The 16,922-nt window shown below is 51.6% G+C and overlaps 2 protein-coding genes across 2 annotated transcripts; one reads left to right on the top strand and one right to left on the bottom strand.

Moving 5' to 3' along the window:
• Nucleotides 1-1,788: 1,788 nt before the first annotated feature.
• LOC311196671 (arf-GAP with dual PH domain-containing protein 1-like) lies at nt 1,789-8,836 on the bottom strand (the record flags this gene model as incomplete). The annotated part of the gene is made up of 11 exons (XM_084270278.1): nt 1,789-1,817; nt 1,905-2,136; nt 2,852-2,923; nt 3,430-3,492; nt 4,280-4,363; nt 4,770-4,916; nt 5,651-5,763; nt 6,485-6,567; nt 6,657-6,748; nt 7,634-7,764; nt 8,746-8,836. 11 exons carry the CDS (start codon nt 8,834-8,836, stop codon nt 1,789-1,791), a joined length of 1,137 nt encoding a protein of 378 aa, XP_084126404.1.
• A 2,328-nt stretch (nt 8,837-11,164) lies between these two features.
• Nucleotides 11,165-14,720, top strand: NOL12 (nucleolar protein 12; the record flags this gene model as incomplete). Its single annotated transcript, XM_084263691.1, has 6 exons — nt 11,165-11,244; nt 11,344-11,449; nt 11,649-11,697; nt 12,163-12,305; nt 13,232-13,332; nt 14,005-14,720. 6 exons carry the CDS (start codon nt 11,165-11,167, stop codon nt 14,174-14,176), a joined length of 651 nt encoding a protein of 216 aa, XP_084119817.1. The 3' UTR covers nt 14,177-14,720.
• Between the last annotated feature and the right edge of the window lie 2,202 nt (nt 14,721-16,922).

Raw genomic sequence — 16,922 nt, 5'->3', positions numbered from 1 at the left:
ATTTCTGTCAGCTCTTGGCATGCCTGGGTCAGTCTCCCAATTCCTCTTCCCAAAGGGGAATGGAGTGAGCAGGTTGTTTAGATGAGGCTTGAAGGGTTTTTTGGATTTCAGTTTTAATGGACTGCCCCATTTCTGTGTTAGCAGAACCAAAAGGCATTTGGTTTTCCAACACCAGCTTTTGGGGTTTAGGGCAGCAATGCTCCTGAGTGGGAGAGATCAGCAAAGTGCAGTGAAAATATACTGCTGGGTGGAATGCTCCATTGTGTCATAGCAGCAGGATGAGGGTGATGCTCCCACCTGACTATGGTGGTCTCAGCAGAGGGAGACCATGACTTTGCCTATTTGACTCTGATGAGAAGATTCACAGTCCATGTACTCCAGGATGCAATGGATAGCCACGGCTCCTTGCTCTGAGGATCTGTGCTTTATTTCCCAAGAAATGACCTCATGTCTTAGCAGGGAGCAGCTCAGCTCACTTCAGAAGTTAAGTTACAATGGGATGTTTTAATTAATTTCTTTAAGAGCTAATTAAAATACTGGTTGCCTCATCAATTGCAGTTAGCTGCCCTTAACACTCGAGATGCTTCCTCTCACACTGCTCACAGAAAACTGCAGACACAACAGATAGTGCAGTCAGCAGCAGAGCTCAGCTGGTCTTTCCAGCATGTGAAATGCAACTCTCCCAGGGGAGCTCTGTGATCATCAAGCTATGAATCATGGGTTGACTGGGTGGTTAGGGCTAGCTGTTACTAGAAGGACATGAACATACAGACTTCCCTTTTATACTACTGCATGTGGGATACACAGTATATACATGTGTAATGTATAGGGCAGAATGAAAGCACCAGGCTTTTGACATACAGAGAATAAGAGAGCAGAGATTCATATGTTAGTATCTTCAGACATGAAACTATAGCCTCTAGTGAAGGCAACAGAGTCTGAACTCTGCCTCAGACATGCCATAAGCTGCTATCCGCAGGATCCAACCTCTCTCCCCTGGCTTGACTACAGACTCAGATCTGACAGCAGAACTTCAGCCACACAAGTATCCCTCACAGTATTCCACCTCCCACCACTTGTTGTTGTGTGCACACACACATTATCTACGTCCACACAAGTAAACACACACATTTGGTTTGAGTGGAGCTCTTTATCTTCTCTGAAGGAATCAAAAGAAAGGTCATGCAAATGTGGTCTGGCGTTTTCGAGCCCATGCACGGCAGGAGGAAAGAGGCCTTACATGTGGCTGTTAGATTACATCTTTTAAGTGACCTTTCTCGACTACAGCTCCAACTGATAAACATCTAGATGATTCACATCTCTGTCACCAGCAGAGAAACCATTTCTTGTAAAGGAACAGTCTCTTCTAGTCCAGCAGCCTCTGCAACCCACTGGGGTGTAGCTCCAGCCAGTCAGCTGTTTTCTTGCATAAAGTAGGTGGCTGTCTGCAGTTCCAGTGCAGGAGCGATGCTAGGCCTCATGTCCAACATAGCAAGCATCAATCAGGCCTTGGAAACTTGGCATGCAAGGCCTGCTAGCACCCAGTCAGATCACAGCAATTTAACAGTGACAGGTTGTACCGAAGATTCAGACTCACAAAATCTTGCACTTGCAAGAAAGCAGCTTAATTTGGCCCCCAGAAAAACAGTGGGCCATGTATGGGGGGAAAAAAAAAAGTGCTTCAAAGGGTGCTCCAAGAGCACTGTGTTTCTCTGACATCGATCTCCTGACAGCCCACTCAACAGGACCAGGTAGCATTGAGTCACAGTGAAGTTGCCACGTGGCTTCCTAGGATTTAAACTTGAAGTAGGCTTCAACTGCAGTGAAGGAAAAAGGTGGTGGATTAGGGAAATACCCTGAACCGGAGTGGCAGGAGAGGAAGGAAAAGGCATCCAGATACTTACTTGCATATTCCTGTGGTGTCATGGCCTGGTTGATGATGCTAGTGAAGGCTGCAATCCAGTCCATCTGGTCAGTCTCCGTCTCGCAGGTGAAGAGGTATTCCCGGTCAGGGGTGACAATGGTGAGGCCGTAGTGCCAAGAGAAGTTGCCCTGTGTCCCTGAAGGCAATCCCTTCTCCACGCTATAGCCATTCTCTCTGCTGCCCACAAAGACCTCACCCTTAGCAAATGCATCCTGCACACCAGGAGGGAAAAAAGATGGATTTACAGAATGCCAGAACCCCCAAGAAATAACAAGAGTGCACCTAGAGACAGGAGGAAAGCAGGTGAGATGTAGCAGCAAAAAGATTTGAAAGTGGGGGATTCATAAGAGCAGGGTGGCCATGCTCAAAGGCAGCAGCAGAAAAGAAAACCTGAGAGCATGATCTCGAGTCCTCTGGAAGAGAAACCGCTGCTCCATGTCCCCCCCATGTCACTCTCCTCCCCATCACCACCTTTATACCGCTGCGTTTGCACTGTCTGCAGGCAGTGAAACAAACCCAGAAAGCATGGCCTGAACTAAGCAGGACGGAAAGGGGAAGACCCAGGGTCCCTCCAGAGCCAAGGCCTCCCCCACTGCACAGCCAAGGCCCCCCCCCACTGCAGAGCCAAGGCCCCCCCACTGCAGAGCCAAGGCCCCCCCCACTGCAGAGCCAAGGCCCCCCCCCCACTGCAGAGTCAAGGCCCCCCCACTGCAGAGCCAAGACCCCCCCCACTGCAGAGCCGAGCCCCCCCCCCCACTGCAGAGCCAAGGCCCCCCCACTGCACAGCCGAGGCCCCCCCCTCACTGCAGAGCCAAGCCCCCCCCCCACTGCAGAGCCAAGGCCCCCCCACTGCAGAGCCAAGGCCACGCCTGCGGTCCGACCCAGCCGTCAGCGCCGCTGCCTGCAGCTGCCAGATCCCCCCCTCACCAAAGGGTCCTTGAAGTACATCAGCCGGCGGTGATCCAGCGTGAACCAGCGCTTCTTAAAGGCCTCTTTCTGCTGTGGGGAGCAAAGGTGACATACGTAAGGGGACAGTGCCCTCTGCCGCCAGCAGTGCGAGCGGAGCCCCGGAATTCCTCCCGACCGCAGGAACCAAGGCCGGGCTTTAACCTCAGCCTCCTCCCCGCCCTTTCTGAGCCCAGAGTGGGGATCACTAGGGAGGTTTCTGTCCCAACTGCTGTCCCCAACTCCCGAGCTTCTGCCCCAAAGTTGAGACAGGAGAGATCTAGGCGCTAAATACCTGTGAGGTCACGCACACACAGGCACATGCAGAGAGATCTGCTGTTCTGGGAGAAAGCAGGGACTCTGGCTTCATCTACTTTCACATGTGTCCTTCCCCTTCCTTTTACTGTCCCCTCCCTTGGTGCACACACACAGTTCCCACGGGTGTCTAAAGAGTTGGGGGGTGTGGATTGGGAAACAGCACGAGAAAAACATTGAAGTAGGAAAGGGGAGCAGCGCTCTGTCAGGTCCCTGTTAGGTTCTTTTCTCCCACAGCAGCTCACCTTGGGACCAGTCTTCTCCATGTATCCCTCCTTGAGGAAGTTTCTTGTCAGACGATTTTTAATCTGACAAAAAGGCAAGAGTAGGATACACTTAGTCATAACTCTTTGCTATTTAGGGCCACAAAGATGATTAGGGGCCTGGAACATCTCCCCTATGAGGATAGGCTGAGTAAGCTGGGACTCTTCAGCCTTGAGAAGAGAAGACTAAAGGGGGACCTAATTAAAGTTTATAATTATCTGAAGCAGGGGATGCAGGGGGAATCAGCCAGCCCCTTTTCAGTGCTCTGTGGAGACAGGACAAGGGGCAATGGCTGCAAGTTGGAGCACAGGAAGTTTTGCACCAACATGCGGAAGAACTTTTTCCCAGTGAGGGTGACAGAGCCCTGGGACAGGCTGCCCAGGGAGGTGGTGGAGTCTCCTTCTCTGGAGATATTCAAGCCCCATCTGGACGCCTATCTGAGTGATATGTCCTAGGGAGCTGCTTTGGCAGGGGGGTTGGACCCGATGATCTCTGGAGGTCCCTTCCAACCCCTACAATTCTATGATTCTATGATTCTATTCACTTTCACCTCCTGCCTTCCCTTCTGTTCCCCCAAACTCAGCCACCTCTTAAATTCACCTGTGCAGAACCGCTTAGCCAGGATTCACTTCTGTCTCCAAAATGCCTGGAAACAGCCAAGCATGGTTCTTCTCTGGCCCTCACAAGCCCTTTTACAATCACTTTTGCACCCCTCTAAACATGGCAATTTCCACTTCTGTACCTGGGGACCTAACAGGAGCTAATGGGCTCTTTTATGACATAACCGAGTGCCAGTGGGAGACTCGGCACCGCATCCTCGTGCTGTCTTACCTCATTATCGCTGGCAATGGGAAACGCTACCTTCAGGTAATGGAACTGCACGGAGCGAATGGCATTGAACCAGTCCACTACCTCCTGAGAAGGGAAAAGGTCAGGACAGAAAGCTTAGCCAGAGCAAGAGGGAGCCATCTAAATTCCCCCAGCTACATCCAAGCCTACGTTAACTACAGAGCCAGCTCTCCCTCCCCAGCACCTACAGCACCTCAGCATCTCCGGCACAGAGACATAGGCAGCACAGCTGCCCCACTCCCAGGCAGCACAACTGCACATCTTCTAGGGCAGCTCCTTCCATACAACCTGTCTCAGACAGTACTCCTGCCCTGCTCCCTGCAGCAAAACTCTCTCACAGACACACGAACACAGAGCCAGAAACCCCACCCTGTCACCTACAGCAACTCATGCACATGCCCATGTGTCACAATATTTCATTCCAGCAGCTCCTCAAATCACCTCTGCAGCATTTGATGTTAAAACAAGGTACCTTTCCACTTTCATGGTAGACAAATATATTCCGGGTCTTGTTGTCTTTCAGACAGGTGATCTGAAGGCCATTGGGGTTCCCAATCTTCACTGGCTGGAACGTAGCATTGATGACATCTATTTTAACACTGATTTTGGGTTCTTTGGCCTGAAAACAGAATGGCATTAGTCATGCATGAGCAATCCCAGTGGGAAAGAGCCCTGACTTAGTGGGGTAAGGCAGGGTCCAAGTAAGTAATTGCTGCTTCCTAACAAAACTGTTGTAGCACACACTCCCTTCACTGTGTGGTATGCTCTAGCCCAAACGATGTCCCAGCCCCTATAATTTAGATCTGAGCTGTGCCAGCTATGGAACTGCCAGTGAGACACCAAGAATGCATCTGGCTTTACAGCCAAGCCAGCCTAACGGCTAACTGACCCCAAAAGGAGAGACCCCACAACTGCTCCTCCCCACCCCAAGCTATGCCCTCCCTTGCAACAGCATATTAGCACTTGACTCAATCATTTCAGGGAGGTGAGGAGCAAAAGAGTAGCTCTCCTCAAAACAAACCAAACGACAGGTTTTTGCCACCTTGGTTCCCTGTTTCCAGGGACTGTGCAGGATCACCACAGCCAGGCACGTTCACAGGGATGAAGTGCAAGATCACCCCTTTTACTGGCAATGAGGGAAGGGAACAGGGAAGCACAAAGGGAGAACACGGGGAAAACATCACTCTCAGAGTAGGAAGGGGACTCCTCTCTTCAGTGACATGTTTCTGCTGCCAACCCTGACCTAGGATGAGCAAGACAATCTCGGAAACGTGTGGGAAACAGAAATGTTTCTGTGACCCTGCTTCCCTGGGTGGAGTACACACTGAGGTGGGAGTCAAACATCATACTCACATCCTGCTTGGTGAAATACTTCAGACATCCCTCTCTCTCAGACAAGAGGAACTTGCGGGGTAGGAACTGCCCATTGTCTCGGCCCCGCTTCCAGAGGATGCCTTCCTTCACACCTAGGAGCAGAAAGGCCACATTTTATGAGCATTCCCCCACAGGGATGGTAGGCATCAGAGAGCTGCATGCAGCCTGGGGTCCTAGCCACACCTCTGGGGTAAAGCACGTGTTGGATTATTGCTGAGAACAAACACCTGAGAAGGAGAGGTCTCACCTCTGACTTAGAGCTGAAGACAGTGGTGTTCCTGGGTTTGCAGCCCAGGTAAACAGTTGCCAAAATACATCCCCAGATGCTCCCCACCTCCTAGTCTGGCTCTCACTACTGCCTTTGACAGTGTGAGAGCCGTCTCTACAGCAAATGCCAAAGTCCTGGCCCACACAGATCCTCATGTGGGACAGGAATTCTTCCCACTTGACTCTGCAGGTCCCTGGGCTCCAGCGCCTCGTATCACAACACCGGTAGTGACATTTCAAAGACAACTGCTGTAGTTGGAGGGGGTGGCATGCAGCAGGACAGGAATTCCTTACAGCAGAGGTCTGGTCTCACTGGGACAGCAAACACCTTTGAAAAATGCCAACCAATAATACCAAGCTCGGAAGCAGTCCGTGGCAGTGCTAACCTACACCCACGAGATAACACCCCCCCCATAAAACAATGCCCTGTAAGTACCAGCTGGGTTCTCAGGAGTATGTGTGGGATTCGCAACACTGACTCTGTGAGCTTTCTCCTCAAAAGCCCCCAGAGAAGGCAGGATGTTTGATGCCACGCTCTGCTCTTACCATCAGAATACGGTAGATGTTTTCCCGGCTCGGTGAACTCTTTGCGTTCATATTTGGCCCGTATCCACTGTTCCCTCAGCACTCTGGGGAGAGAGGTGACAGGTAGCTCAGAAACGAACTAGAGGAACCCAGAACTACCCTTCCCCCTTCTCTTCTGTACGCAGCAACTTACTGGCAGTCATTGTAGGTTGGCTGATAATAGTAAATAGGGATGTGAGCTTCGTATGTGGCTTTAGTCACAGCATTCCCATGCTTGGCCAGAAACTGCAGAGTTAGACAGAGTGTTAGTGCCTTCCCTTTGATGCAGACTCACGCTGGCCCTTTTCTTTCCTGACCCACTACAGGGCTAGATGCACATTGAGCTCTAATGGAGCATTCTCCTTCCCGTCCATTGCACCATCTCAGCAAAGTCTGGCTACAGAACAGTGGGTTTCAAAGGTCTTGCCTACGCTGATTGCACCTCAATCAACAGAATGCCAGAAATGTCACTGCCATGGAGCTGGGTGCACACACATTCAGTGGATTTACTGCCATGCCCCACAGCTCTGGGGAGAGGGAATTCAATGCCAGCTTTGCAATGTCATCTGGAAGGACATGCCAAACTTGTTCGTTCCTCACCAAAGAGCAGGGAGGTACAGATTATTTTCAGTGGATCTCCAGAAATTTTTCAGTCCCCTAAAGATTAATGGGTTGAAGGGGCTGTAACGGGGTGAAGTCAAATTCCCATAAATGCCATTTTTCTCAAGAGAACACCTTATATCTGGAAACTCTTCTTGGGGCATGGAATTGCCCAAGATTTTCCCCTCAGACTGCTGAAACCAAGAGGAGACATTAAGTCCGGGTGGTGCTGGCAAATGTGAAACAAGTAACCTGGAGCAGCAAATATTCTGAGCACTGTACACAGGAAGAGCTCTGCATTAGTCAAAGTAACAGGACAGGGAAAGACACATAAGGCAAGTGCATCACCCCTCTCCCAGCAGGTTATGGGGGCTATCCTTGCATAAGTATCCAAAGCATGAGCAGCAAAGGGACTAGGTATCAGATTAAATCTCCAGCTCTGTGAGGTGAAGAGGCTGATTCTCCTAGGACATGTTAGTGCATGGCCTAGACCCATCCCACCTGGTATACTCATGGAAATAAAGATCTCACCTGCACCTGAGCATCATCCCAGTGGTCCATCTTCAGGGATTTGACTTTGCTGATGCTAGGGATATTGCGGTGAATTCCTGAGCAGCTGAGGCATATAAAGACACCCAATGTAGAGGATGCCCAGTCAGGATCTGAGGATATTAAAAAAAAAACAAAGAATATGCCTAGAGGTTTCAAATTCCCCTGGAAGATACACCTCAACTGAGAACATAGTCTGGAGAAAGAGAGGTGACCACAGTTTCAATTAACTTCCAAGGTACAGGCAGGAAAAAGCACAGCTATTAGTCCTTCATTCCTCTGCTTCAATCATTGCATCTGAATATCTGGTGACCCGAACCATTAAAATTCCAAAGTGCCCTGCAAATTCCCTTTGCATAAAACGCTACCCCAGATGAAACTGAAACAGCTTCTGGGTAAAGACTCTGGGAGCTGTTTAGGGCAGCACAGCAAATCCCCAAAGGATTTAGCTTGGGAAGTGGAAAGCAGCCTTGAATCCAAAATTCTCCAGGGAGAATTTAAGAAGATAAAATGGTACTAACCACCCCAGTCTTAATTTGTCATGGGTGGTACACTCCATGTGCCCCTTTTGGGAGGGGTATGATGGGTGCCTTTAGCAGCCCTTGTAGGGCCTCAAACTGATACCCCTTTGGGAGGGCAAGCCCTTCAGTGAAAGAAATCTTTGAGGAGCGCTGATGGCAGGTTGTCAGTTCAGAGCTGAGTCACAGGAGAGACAATGCCCTCCTGAATCATGCTTCTAGCTGAAACAGGCAAGATTTCACCAGGAGCTTTCCTGTCAGGTCCTGGCTGGGAATGACCTTGATTTGTATTTGAGATCTGACAAAACTAAAACCCACAGTGCTGCCGCTACAGCCCCCTGCTCATCTGGCACTACCCTGTCCCTGTCCTTCTTCCCACCAGCACTGTGGCAGCACCTCCTTCCTCCTCCCTTACCAACTCACCTCCAGGGAGAGGAACAAGCACCCAGAGCAATGCCTCTCCTCCCTCTCTGCCCCAGGCTCCTATGCGGTCAGATAGCCAGCACCAAACCGCTGCTGCAGACCAGCCCCAGCTCCCTGCTTCGACTCTTCCTCCAGCAGCTCTTGGGTACTCACCTGGCCTCCCGCAGTCTGCGCAAAAAGAGTTTTCTGCCCTTCTCCACACCTCCTTCAGGGCCTTCATGCTCCTCTCGTTGCCTCCAGCCATCACCTCCAAATGCTATCTCTCTGGGCAGGGCAGCTGCCTGCACCTTCTGTACCTGCGGGCCAACCCACCGGGTTGCCCAAGGAAGAAGGAGCCACCAGAAAGCCAGAAGCTCTTGCTGGTGGAAGACAAAAAAGGGGAAGGCAGTAGAAGCAATGAGATTAATGGAAAGAGTGTGGAGGCCTGACAGTGCACCTGAGCCGGCCCAGCACAGACAAGGCGGATGAGGCTGGAGGCTGAAGTACAGCCAGGCTGTGAGGGCGGAGAAGGAGAAGACCTGCCCCATGGGCGTGGAGGGAAGTTCAGCAATTAACCACAGAACTGGTTTTTCCGCATTTCTGCTGGTGAAAGGACAGCCCAGGAAAAAAGAACCCAAGCTGATAAAGGCAAGGCAGCTCTGGAGAGTGGCCGTCAGGCCCTGTCAGGACTTGTCATGCTCTGTGGGCTGGGGAGGTTGGCGTTGGCTGCCCCCACAGCGCTTCTGAGCTTCCACCAAAGTCCGCTGGCTGCCACACAAGCATTACATTCATTTTTAGGGCAAGACCTGTAGGGCAAGAAAAGTTTAAGAGTTCAGCCAGAGTCACTCAGGCCAGCAGCCTGGAAAATGTGAGTCCTGATGCCCCCACCTACTCACATCCATTCCTCTCTCCATCATTGACTACGGAAACCACGGCCGTTCAGCCAGATACTGCTACATCTTGGAGACACTGAGATGTGTCACTGCACTTGCCTCCCCCACTGAAAAGCAGCAAAGCACACCAAGAAATGACAACAGCTTGAAGTAAACTCTCAGACCTTTATTGAAGAAGCAGAGATCTTCAATATTTGGATGAATGACCTTTATCAAAGAGATGCAGATGTAAAATTCTTGATCGGGTGCTATGCTGGCCACACAAGGCAGCACTGTTAAAGCCTGTTGTGGCTAAACCTGGCAGGCAGCTAGAACATCCCCCACAGCCAGCAGGATGGGGGAGAGAATCAAAAAGTAAAAAGGTGATACTTGTGGGCTTAGATATAAGACAGTTTAGAAGGACGGAAAGGCAGAGAATAATAATAAGCTTAATGATAATAAAAGAATATACAAACAGGTGATGCACAGCATAACTGCTCATCACCCAGAACCAATGCTCAGCTTGATCCCAAGACACGCCACCTCCTGGCCAAACCCCCAGGTATATACCAAGCATGACATCATATGGTACGGAATATCCCTTTGGTCACTTGGATCAGCTGTCCTGACTGTGTCCCCTACAGCTTCTTGGGGCTCCCCTACTTCTCCTTGGCAGGCTGAGAAAGTATGAGAAGGTGAAAAGTCCTTGACTTGTTTGAAACAACTAAAATAATCAGTGTGTTACCAACTTTATTGCCATTCTGAATCCAAATCACAGCACTATACTAGCTGCTAGGAAGAAAAATTAACTCTACCCCAGCTGAAACTAGGCCAGTATCCACCCCTTATTCCCTATCATCCTCATCATGCCCAGGTCCCACACTTTCCAATACACTGTCATTATTCATTAGCACTGGTAGTGGCTCAGGATCCCATTTTAAATCATTCTTGTTTTGGGTCACTTGATAGAGAGGGCTTGCAATCAGACTGTGATTTGCAATACTCATTCTCCAAGATGCCCATAATGCCTAAGAAAGCTCATGTTCCCTTTCTGCTTGTCAGCACAGCCATAGCTGCCAACTTGTTGATCGCATCTATGGGGACCTGATGACGCCCTTTGCACCACTTTATTCCTAAAAACTGCATCTCCCGTGCATGTCCCTTGACTTTACTTTGTCTCATGCAAAACTGGCTGTCAGAACGATTTATTTTCTTCCCTTTCTCAAAAGCTCCTGCTGCTGCGTTGCCCCACGCGATGATGTCACTGATGTCCTGCAGATGTCCTGCCGCTTCAGCCTGTCTGATCATGGGAGATGGTGGGGCTGTGTTTCCACCCTAGGGGCAGTTGTGTTTCCACGCGTGGGGCAGTTTCCACCCTTGGGGCAGTTGACTCCAGGTGTGCCAGACACCCCTCCAAGTGAAACCACGTGGATGGGACAGGAGAACCCCAATGCCAACTCCACTCTGCTCCTTCAAGCGGCTCCTGCAGCCAAGGCAGGGGCCCGGGAACGCTCTCCCAACGCCGGTGATGCTCGGGGTCCCCCCGCACCCCAGGCCCCCCATGCCCCGGGCCCAACAACCCCCGATTCCCGCACACTCCCTCAGGGCCCGAAGCGCGGCTGCACGAAATGGCGGGCGGGTTTGGGGGCTGTCCCTCCCGGCCGGGTGGCGGCGGAAGGGGCGGGCGGAGGCCGTGGCGGCGGTAGCGGCGTGTTACCGCCATGGGCCGCAAGAAGAAGAAGAAGGGACTGGGCGGCCGTGAGGGGCGGCTGGTGGTGACTTTCGATGAGCAGAGGCGGAGGTGAGGCCGGACGGGGCGCGGGGAGCGGGGGCGAAGGCATCCACCGGTGAGGAGGTGGCTGAAAGCCGGGGAGGGGGGTGTCTGTATTGCCGGCTGCAGGGAGTACCTGACCGGCTTCCACAAGCGGAAGGTGGAGCGGAGGAAGGCGGCGCTGGACGAGATCAAGCGGAAGCTGAAGGAGGAGCAGAGGAAGATGAAGGAGGAGGTACCCCACGCGCACCCCCCGGCCCTGTGCCGGGATTCCCTCCTCCCGCCATGGCGGGCCGGGAGCGGGGCAGGCCGCGGGGACCGACCCGCGGGGTGGGAAGGGTCGTCGGGCTTCCCCTGGCCCGATCGCAGGGGGACGAGGCCCTCCCGGGCTGAGAGCGGCAGAGAGGCTGCAGTGACCTGTTTCCATCCCTCAGCGACACCAGGAGTACCTGAAGATGCTGAGCGAGAGGGAGGAAGCGCTGGGTACGTGCTGGGTCCCCGGCGGGGGGGCGGCGGCGGGAGGCGGGTGGCCGCGGTCCGGCGCCCTTGGCCGGGTGATGGGAGCGGGAGCAGGAGCAGGAGCAGGGATGCTCGCGGGTCACCCCGTGTGGTCGGGTCCTCACGCCCCCCTGGGAAGCTGGGCAGCGATCTGATGATCGGTGACCCTCTCAGCCCTGTGTCCCTGTCAGGAAGGGGGTCAGGCAGGTTGTAGGGAAGGGAACACACCGGAGGACATCTCCAAAGCGCTGACCACTCTGGTCATGAACCGGAGCCCTTATACTGGAAGCACTGTCGTGCTCGTAGCACCAGTGTTCAAGCCCCTCCCTGCTCTCCAGCCCCGCGTGCAGTGGCTGCATCTCCCACCCACGGTGCAGCAACGCAGGAACGAGCAGCAGTAACTTGTGAGAAGCTGGGCGCTTTCCAGAGTGGGATTTCTTGCTTCCCCAGATGAGGCTGATGAACTGGAGCACTTGGTGACATCACGGACAGAGTCTGTGAACATCGACCACCCAAACCACATTGTAACAGTGACCACCATCAGTGACCTGGATCTCTCAGGGGCGCGCCAGCTGGGACTGACCACCCCTATGGTAAGGCCTCTTGTTGCTTCTCTGTATCACTTCTAAGCATTCCATGGAGTGACCAGGTAGGGCTGGTACTCCCTGAATGTGCACAAAGATGTGCAGCTGTCTGGGAGCAGGCATGAAAAGGGAACCTCACAACTTTCACATTCTTCCACAACTTATGTTGGGCATCTGAAGAGGAAGAAATGTGCTATGTGAACAGCTCGCTCCAGGCCTCCCTGGAATCCTTTGCTAGTCCCATCTGACCTCATGTAAATGAAAGGTGCCACAGGGCTGAATGGGGAGAATGTACTATTTGAAAAGCAGATAAAACACAAGCAGCAATATTTCAGGTCTTTGTTCTATGGACTGTCCAGGAAATATTACTGTTATCTTGGGAAAGGATTTCTCTCTCCATGATCCTGTACTTGGACCACAAATAAGGAAACTGTTCAGTTCTGGTTTGGTTGCTTTTATTCTCAAAACTAAGTTCTTGTATTTTTTCCATAAAGACTTGATCTGTTTGATTTTCAGGACTCGTGGCAGGATTTGAGCTCCTTGGGGAAGTGTCTGTGTTAACCTTTTACATTTGTAAGGTCATCTTCTAATCTGATGATCCACTTAGAGGTTTTTATAGTAACTTAAGAAAAAAGCTGAAACCTTAGATTCATAGTTTAGACTTCAGTTGCATGGCCATTAAGATCATGCTGAAGTTTTTTGTATCTTAGGGTGGATTACTCCTCACTGATTGCCCCTTCTGAGGAGAGGTGCAATAAGAAACCCTGAGATTTGGACAGCAAGGGATGTGGAGAATTGAAAAATATTACTTCATCTGTAACTAAATGGTTCACAAAACAAGATGAAACCAAGGCAGCAGCTGAAACGCTGCAAATGCAAACCTGCCTGTTTTCATGTGTCTATAGGGAGTTTTTCTTTTTTGCTTCCTTTTTAAGGGAAAAAGTGATGGATCAGAAGAAGATAAAGGGGAAGAGGTGGTGAACAAGCCTGTGAGAACGATGCCCAAGAAATCCAGAAACCCCTTTCTATCTGAAAAGTATGTTTGAAATCATTCAGCTCTTTGGTGCAGGGCTGCACAAGCTGATCGGGGGGGGGGGGGATATCTTGTATTCCCAGATGAGCTGTGGCATTGCAGGGAGGGGGTGTTGCAGGGAAGGGATGCGGTGCTGTCAGGGCCCGTGGGCAGGAGCCAGCAGAGGGCACTGGCAGAGCACAAGCCTGTCCCAGACGCTCCGTTCCTATCACACTGATCCCTGGTGATGGCAGTAGGAGAAGGATGCAGTGTAGGATGGGCTTTGTCCTGAACTGTTTACCTAGTTTTTCTCCAGATACTGCAGGGAAGGGTGTATTGCAGGGTGCAGAGTTTGTTTCTGGGACTGAAGGTCAAAAGAGCCCAAAGCTTTGGCATTCTCCACATTTTTCAGTATCCAGGATTTACAGCTGCTTTGGGGGTTCAGAGAATTACTTAACTCTCTGGTGTCTGGGCAGCCTGCTGCTTGGGAAATTTGTTTTGGTGGTTACTGCACGTGTAGACTTGCAGGTTTCCTGCCTTGTTGGGATAATGCCCAGCACAGGAATCCCATAGGACTTGTCGTGGCTGGCGTCCACTCCTCCTGGGATGTACAGGGTGCTCCTGCTCTTGCTGAGGTGTTGTCTTGCTCCTGCAGAGCTTGATCCCCAAACATTTCTCTCTTCCTGCCCTGCACAGGATCTCCTCTCTTACTGCCACGCTGCACATGCACAGCAAGAAGAAGAAGAAGGGAAAGAGATCCCAGGGTGGGCAAGGTCCACGCAAGAAAATCCAGAAACCCAGCACAGGGCGAACCACGAAGACCCAGCGACGCAGGCGGACTGGCAGAATGGGCCGTGACCAAGACTAATGGAGAAACCACTGACCAGACCAGCAACTGGGACAGCACTCCACATCTGGCCTGCTGCTTTTTGCTACCCCTTCATTGTGGGCCAGGGCCTTGTTCACTTGATTCTCTGACCAGCAGCAAGCCCAGCTCAGCTTTTCTCTTGCCTCCTGAGCGCTGGCCAAGGGGACCAAAGATTTATTTCTGCAGCAATCTCCAGCTGAAGTGTCTGGATGCCACAAAGTCTCTAAAAACTTCTGCTGGGGGTCAGATTCTCTATTTGGAATAACCCTTGTGTCCTTGGGCCTCCATTTCCAGAGCTGATACTTGGCCTTATCAAAGGAGAGGATCTGAGGCTGAGCAGAACAAGCACGTCATCGTGGCAGTTTGTGTGACTGGGCAGAGCTCCTCCTCCACTCATGCATCAGTGCCCCAGCACTTCTGCTGTGCAGTAAATCCTTTTCCTTGGGGAAGGCATGTCATCTTGTCACGTGTGTTTCTTCTCCAGTGCCACACCTGAGTGCAGGGGTACTTTTTGTTCGGCACCTGTGCCAGGTGGTGAAATTTTGGTACCTTTGTGAATAAATATAAAGTAATTTTGCTAATATTTGTGACTTATTTGAAGCCTAACAGCTACTGTGCCAATGCCAGTATGGTCGGGAAAGAGGGGTGGGGATTGCTGTTGGTGAAAGTATCTTGAAATTCCCCAATGCTCAGAAAAGGGAACAGCTCAGAGCTATTTCTGTGGTAATACAGAACCAGCCAGAGCAGGCATGGCTCATTCCATTGTCTGCTCAATGTGCTGATCCTAATTGCGATAGCTCGGAGGAGTATGAAACGCCCTGATGCCCTTGCTGCGTGTGTGTGGCCCTCTCCAGGCTGGGAGTGGCAGAGGCTGCCCTTTACCTCAGGCTGCCGCAGTCATCAGCAGTTAATTGCCCTTCTTGGGACCTCGGCGGTGTGTGGTTTTTAGGATGGGTGCCTTCAGGAAGGTTTGTGAGGAATACTGGTGGTAAAGCCAGGAGTGAATCAGCTGAGGAGGAGCGTGAGCCTAGGTGTTGGCCTCTGATGGTGGCTATACTGCCTCAGGCAGTCAGGCTCCCTGTGTGTGTGTGTGTGTGACAAAGGGAGAAAGGCCTGTGTGGCCAAATCCCACCCTAGAAAATTGGCAGCCTGGCAGAGGGCGAGTACATAGACTCCTCATGCCAGGGATGGGAGGGGGGAGAGCAAAAACCAGTGCCCAAGGCTTTGTGAACATTGGAGCAATGCTGATGGCCAGCAGCTGCTGAGGCTGAGAGCACCGGCCTGATCTATCTCATCCCTTCTTGGAGTGTGCACAGGCAAGCACAGAAATTCTTCAGCGTTGGGGTGGGAGGTCTGATCTCAATCCTGAGAGCAGCTATGCAGTTTCTGCTGGAGTATGTTCCTCTGGAGGGAGCTGTAAATGGCAGGAAAGGGGATACAGCTGCCCCATGTGCCACTGGTGCTTTGTGCACTTGGACTCTTGAGACCTGACCTGAGCTGAGGCTCAGCACTCTGGGGCACTAATTCTGAATAACATCATGAAAATGTGGTGTGTGTGGTTTCCTCGCCTCCAAGGTAGATGTGGTGATCTCCTCTGCTTTAAAGGCCACTCCAGAAAGCTCATGGGGTTTAGTGCAGCACCTTGTCTGTCTCCCTGTCTCGCCTCCGGATGTCGGATGTTCCAGAGCTGCAGAAACACACAACTCGGGGCCTAAACGCTGATGCATCCCAAGAGTGCCATGTGTCTTGGTCTGTTTTGGGAATTACGTGCTCTACAGCTGTTCTGCAGGGGTTGGACTTGAGATGGATGTAGGGAGGGAAGGAGAGGGAAGTTGTGTTAGGAGTGGTATCAAGGGGACTGTGGCTCACTGTGACACCCTCAGCCTGGGCTGTACCACAGTTCCTTCTCCCCAGGACATGGTTCCTTGCAGAGTGACCGTAGCCAGAAGGTGACTTGCACTTGCCCCAGCCGCAGGAGTTTGTTCTGGAGCTGGAACAGCTGCTGTTAGGAAGCATACAGCTGGTGTGTTTGTGAAGACTGCTGAAGCATGGGGTCTGAACCATGGGCTGGGCTGCCTTCCACACTCTGTAGATGGCCTGGCATAATGGACAGCAGTGGATCACCTCCTCATAATCCTGCCGGGACGCTAAGAGTGACCTCCATACCACTTCAGTGTTGGTTATTTTGCTGCCAGGTGATTTATAAGATTCTCTCATTTAAAGTTTCCCTGACCTTAAATAACTTCTGAGCCCTTCTCAAGTGTCAGCTGGAATCTCCAACAGCCTCTTCCACACACTGAAAACTTCCAGGTCCGTCTGGAAGTTGCATTTTCCCATAAAAATTAAAAAGAAAAAAGGCATATGGAAAAAGTGAGAACAGCACTGCTGCATCCTGTCCAGCATTACCCATCAGGATTGTTCACTGCACTATCGATTCCTCCGTTTGATCGATGGAAGCTTTATTTTGGAATGTGAATGACTGACTCAGCCCTTGCCTGCTGCCTGTGGTACGTGCAGGGTGCACAGTCAGGCTACCCCAGGATGTACTGGATCACGGATCTGAGCCCGCCCCCCCCCCAAGTTAGTGCGTCGAGTGTTTGCCAGACACAGTTCAGTTCATACCAGACTGTGGCTTAAAATTCTTGTTTGCTGCTTCCCCTTGGTATCAAGATGGATTTGAGCATTTTTGTTATGATTCACACCCCACACACACCCCAAAAGCTGCTCACAAATTCCAGCTGTTCAG

The sequence above is a fragment of the Gallinula chloropus genome, assembly GCF_964237585.1.
Source record: "Gallinula chloropus genome assembly, chromosome: 1".
Lineage (NCBI taxonomy): Eukaryota > Metazoa > Chordata > Aves > Gruiformes > Rallidae > Gallinula > Gallinula chloropus.
This window is presented reverse-complemented; position numbering and strand designations above follow the sequence as displayed.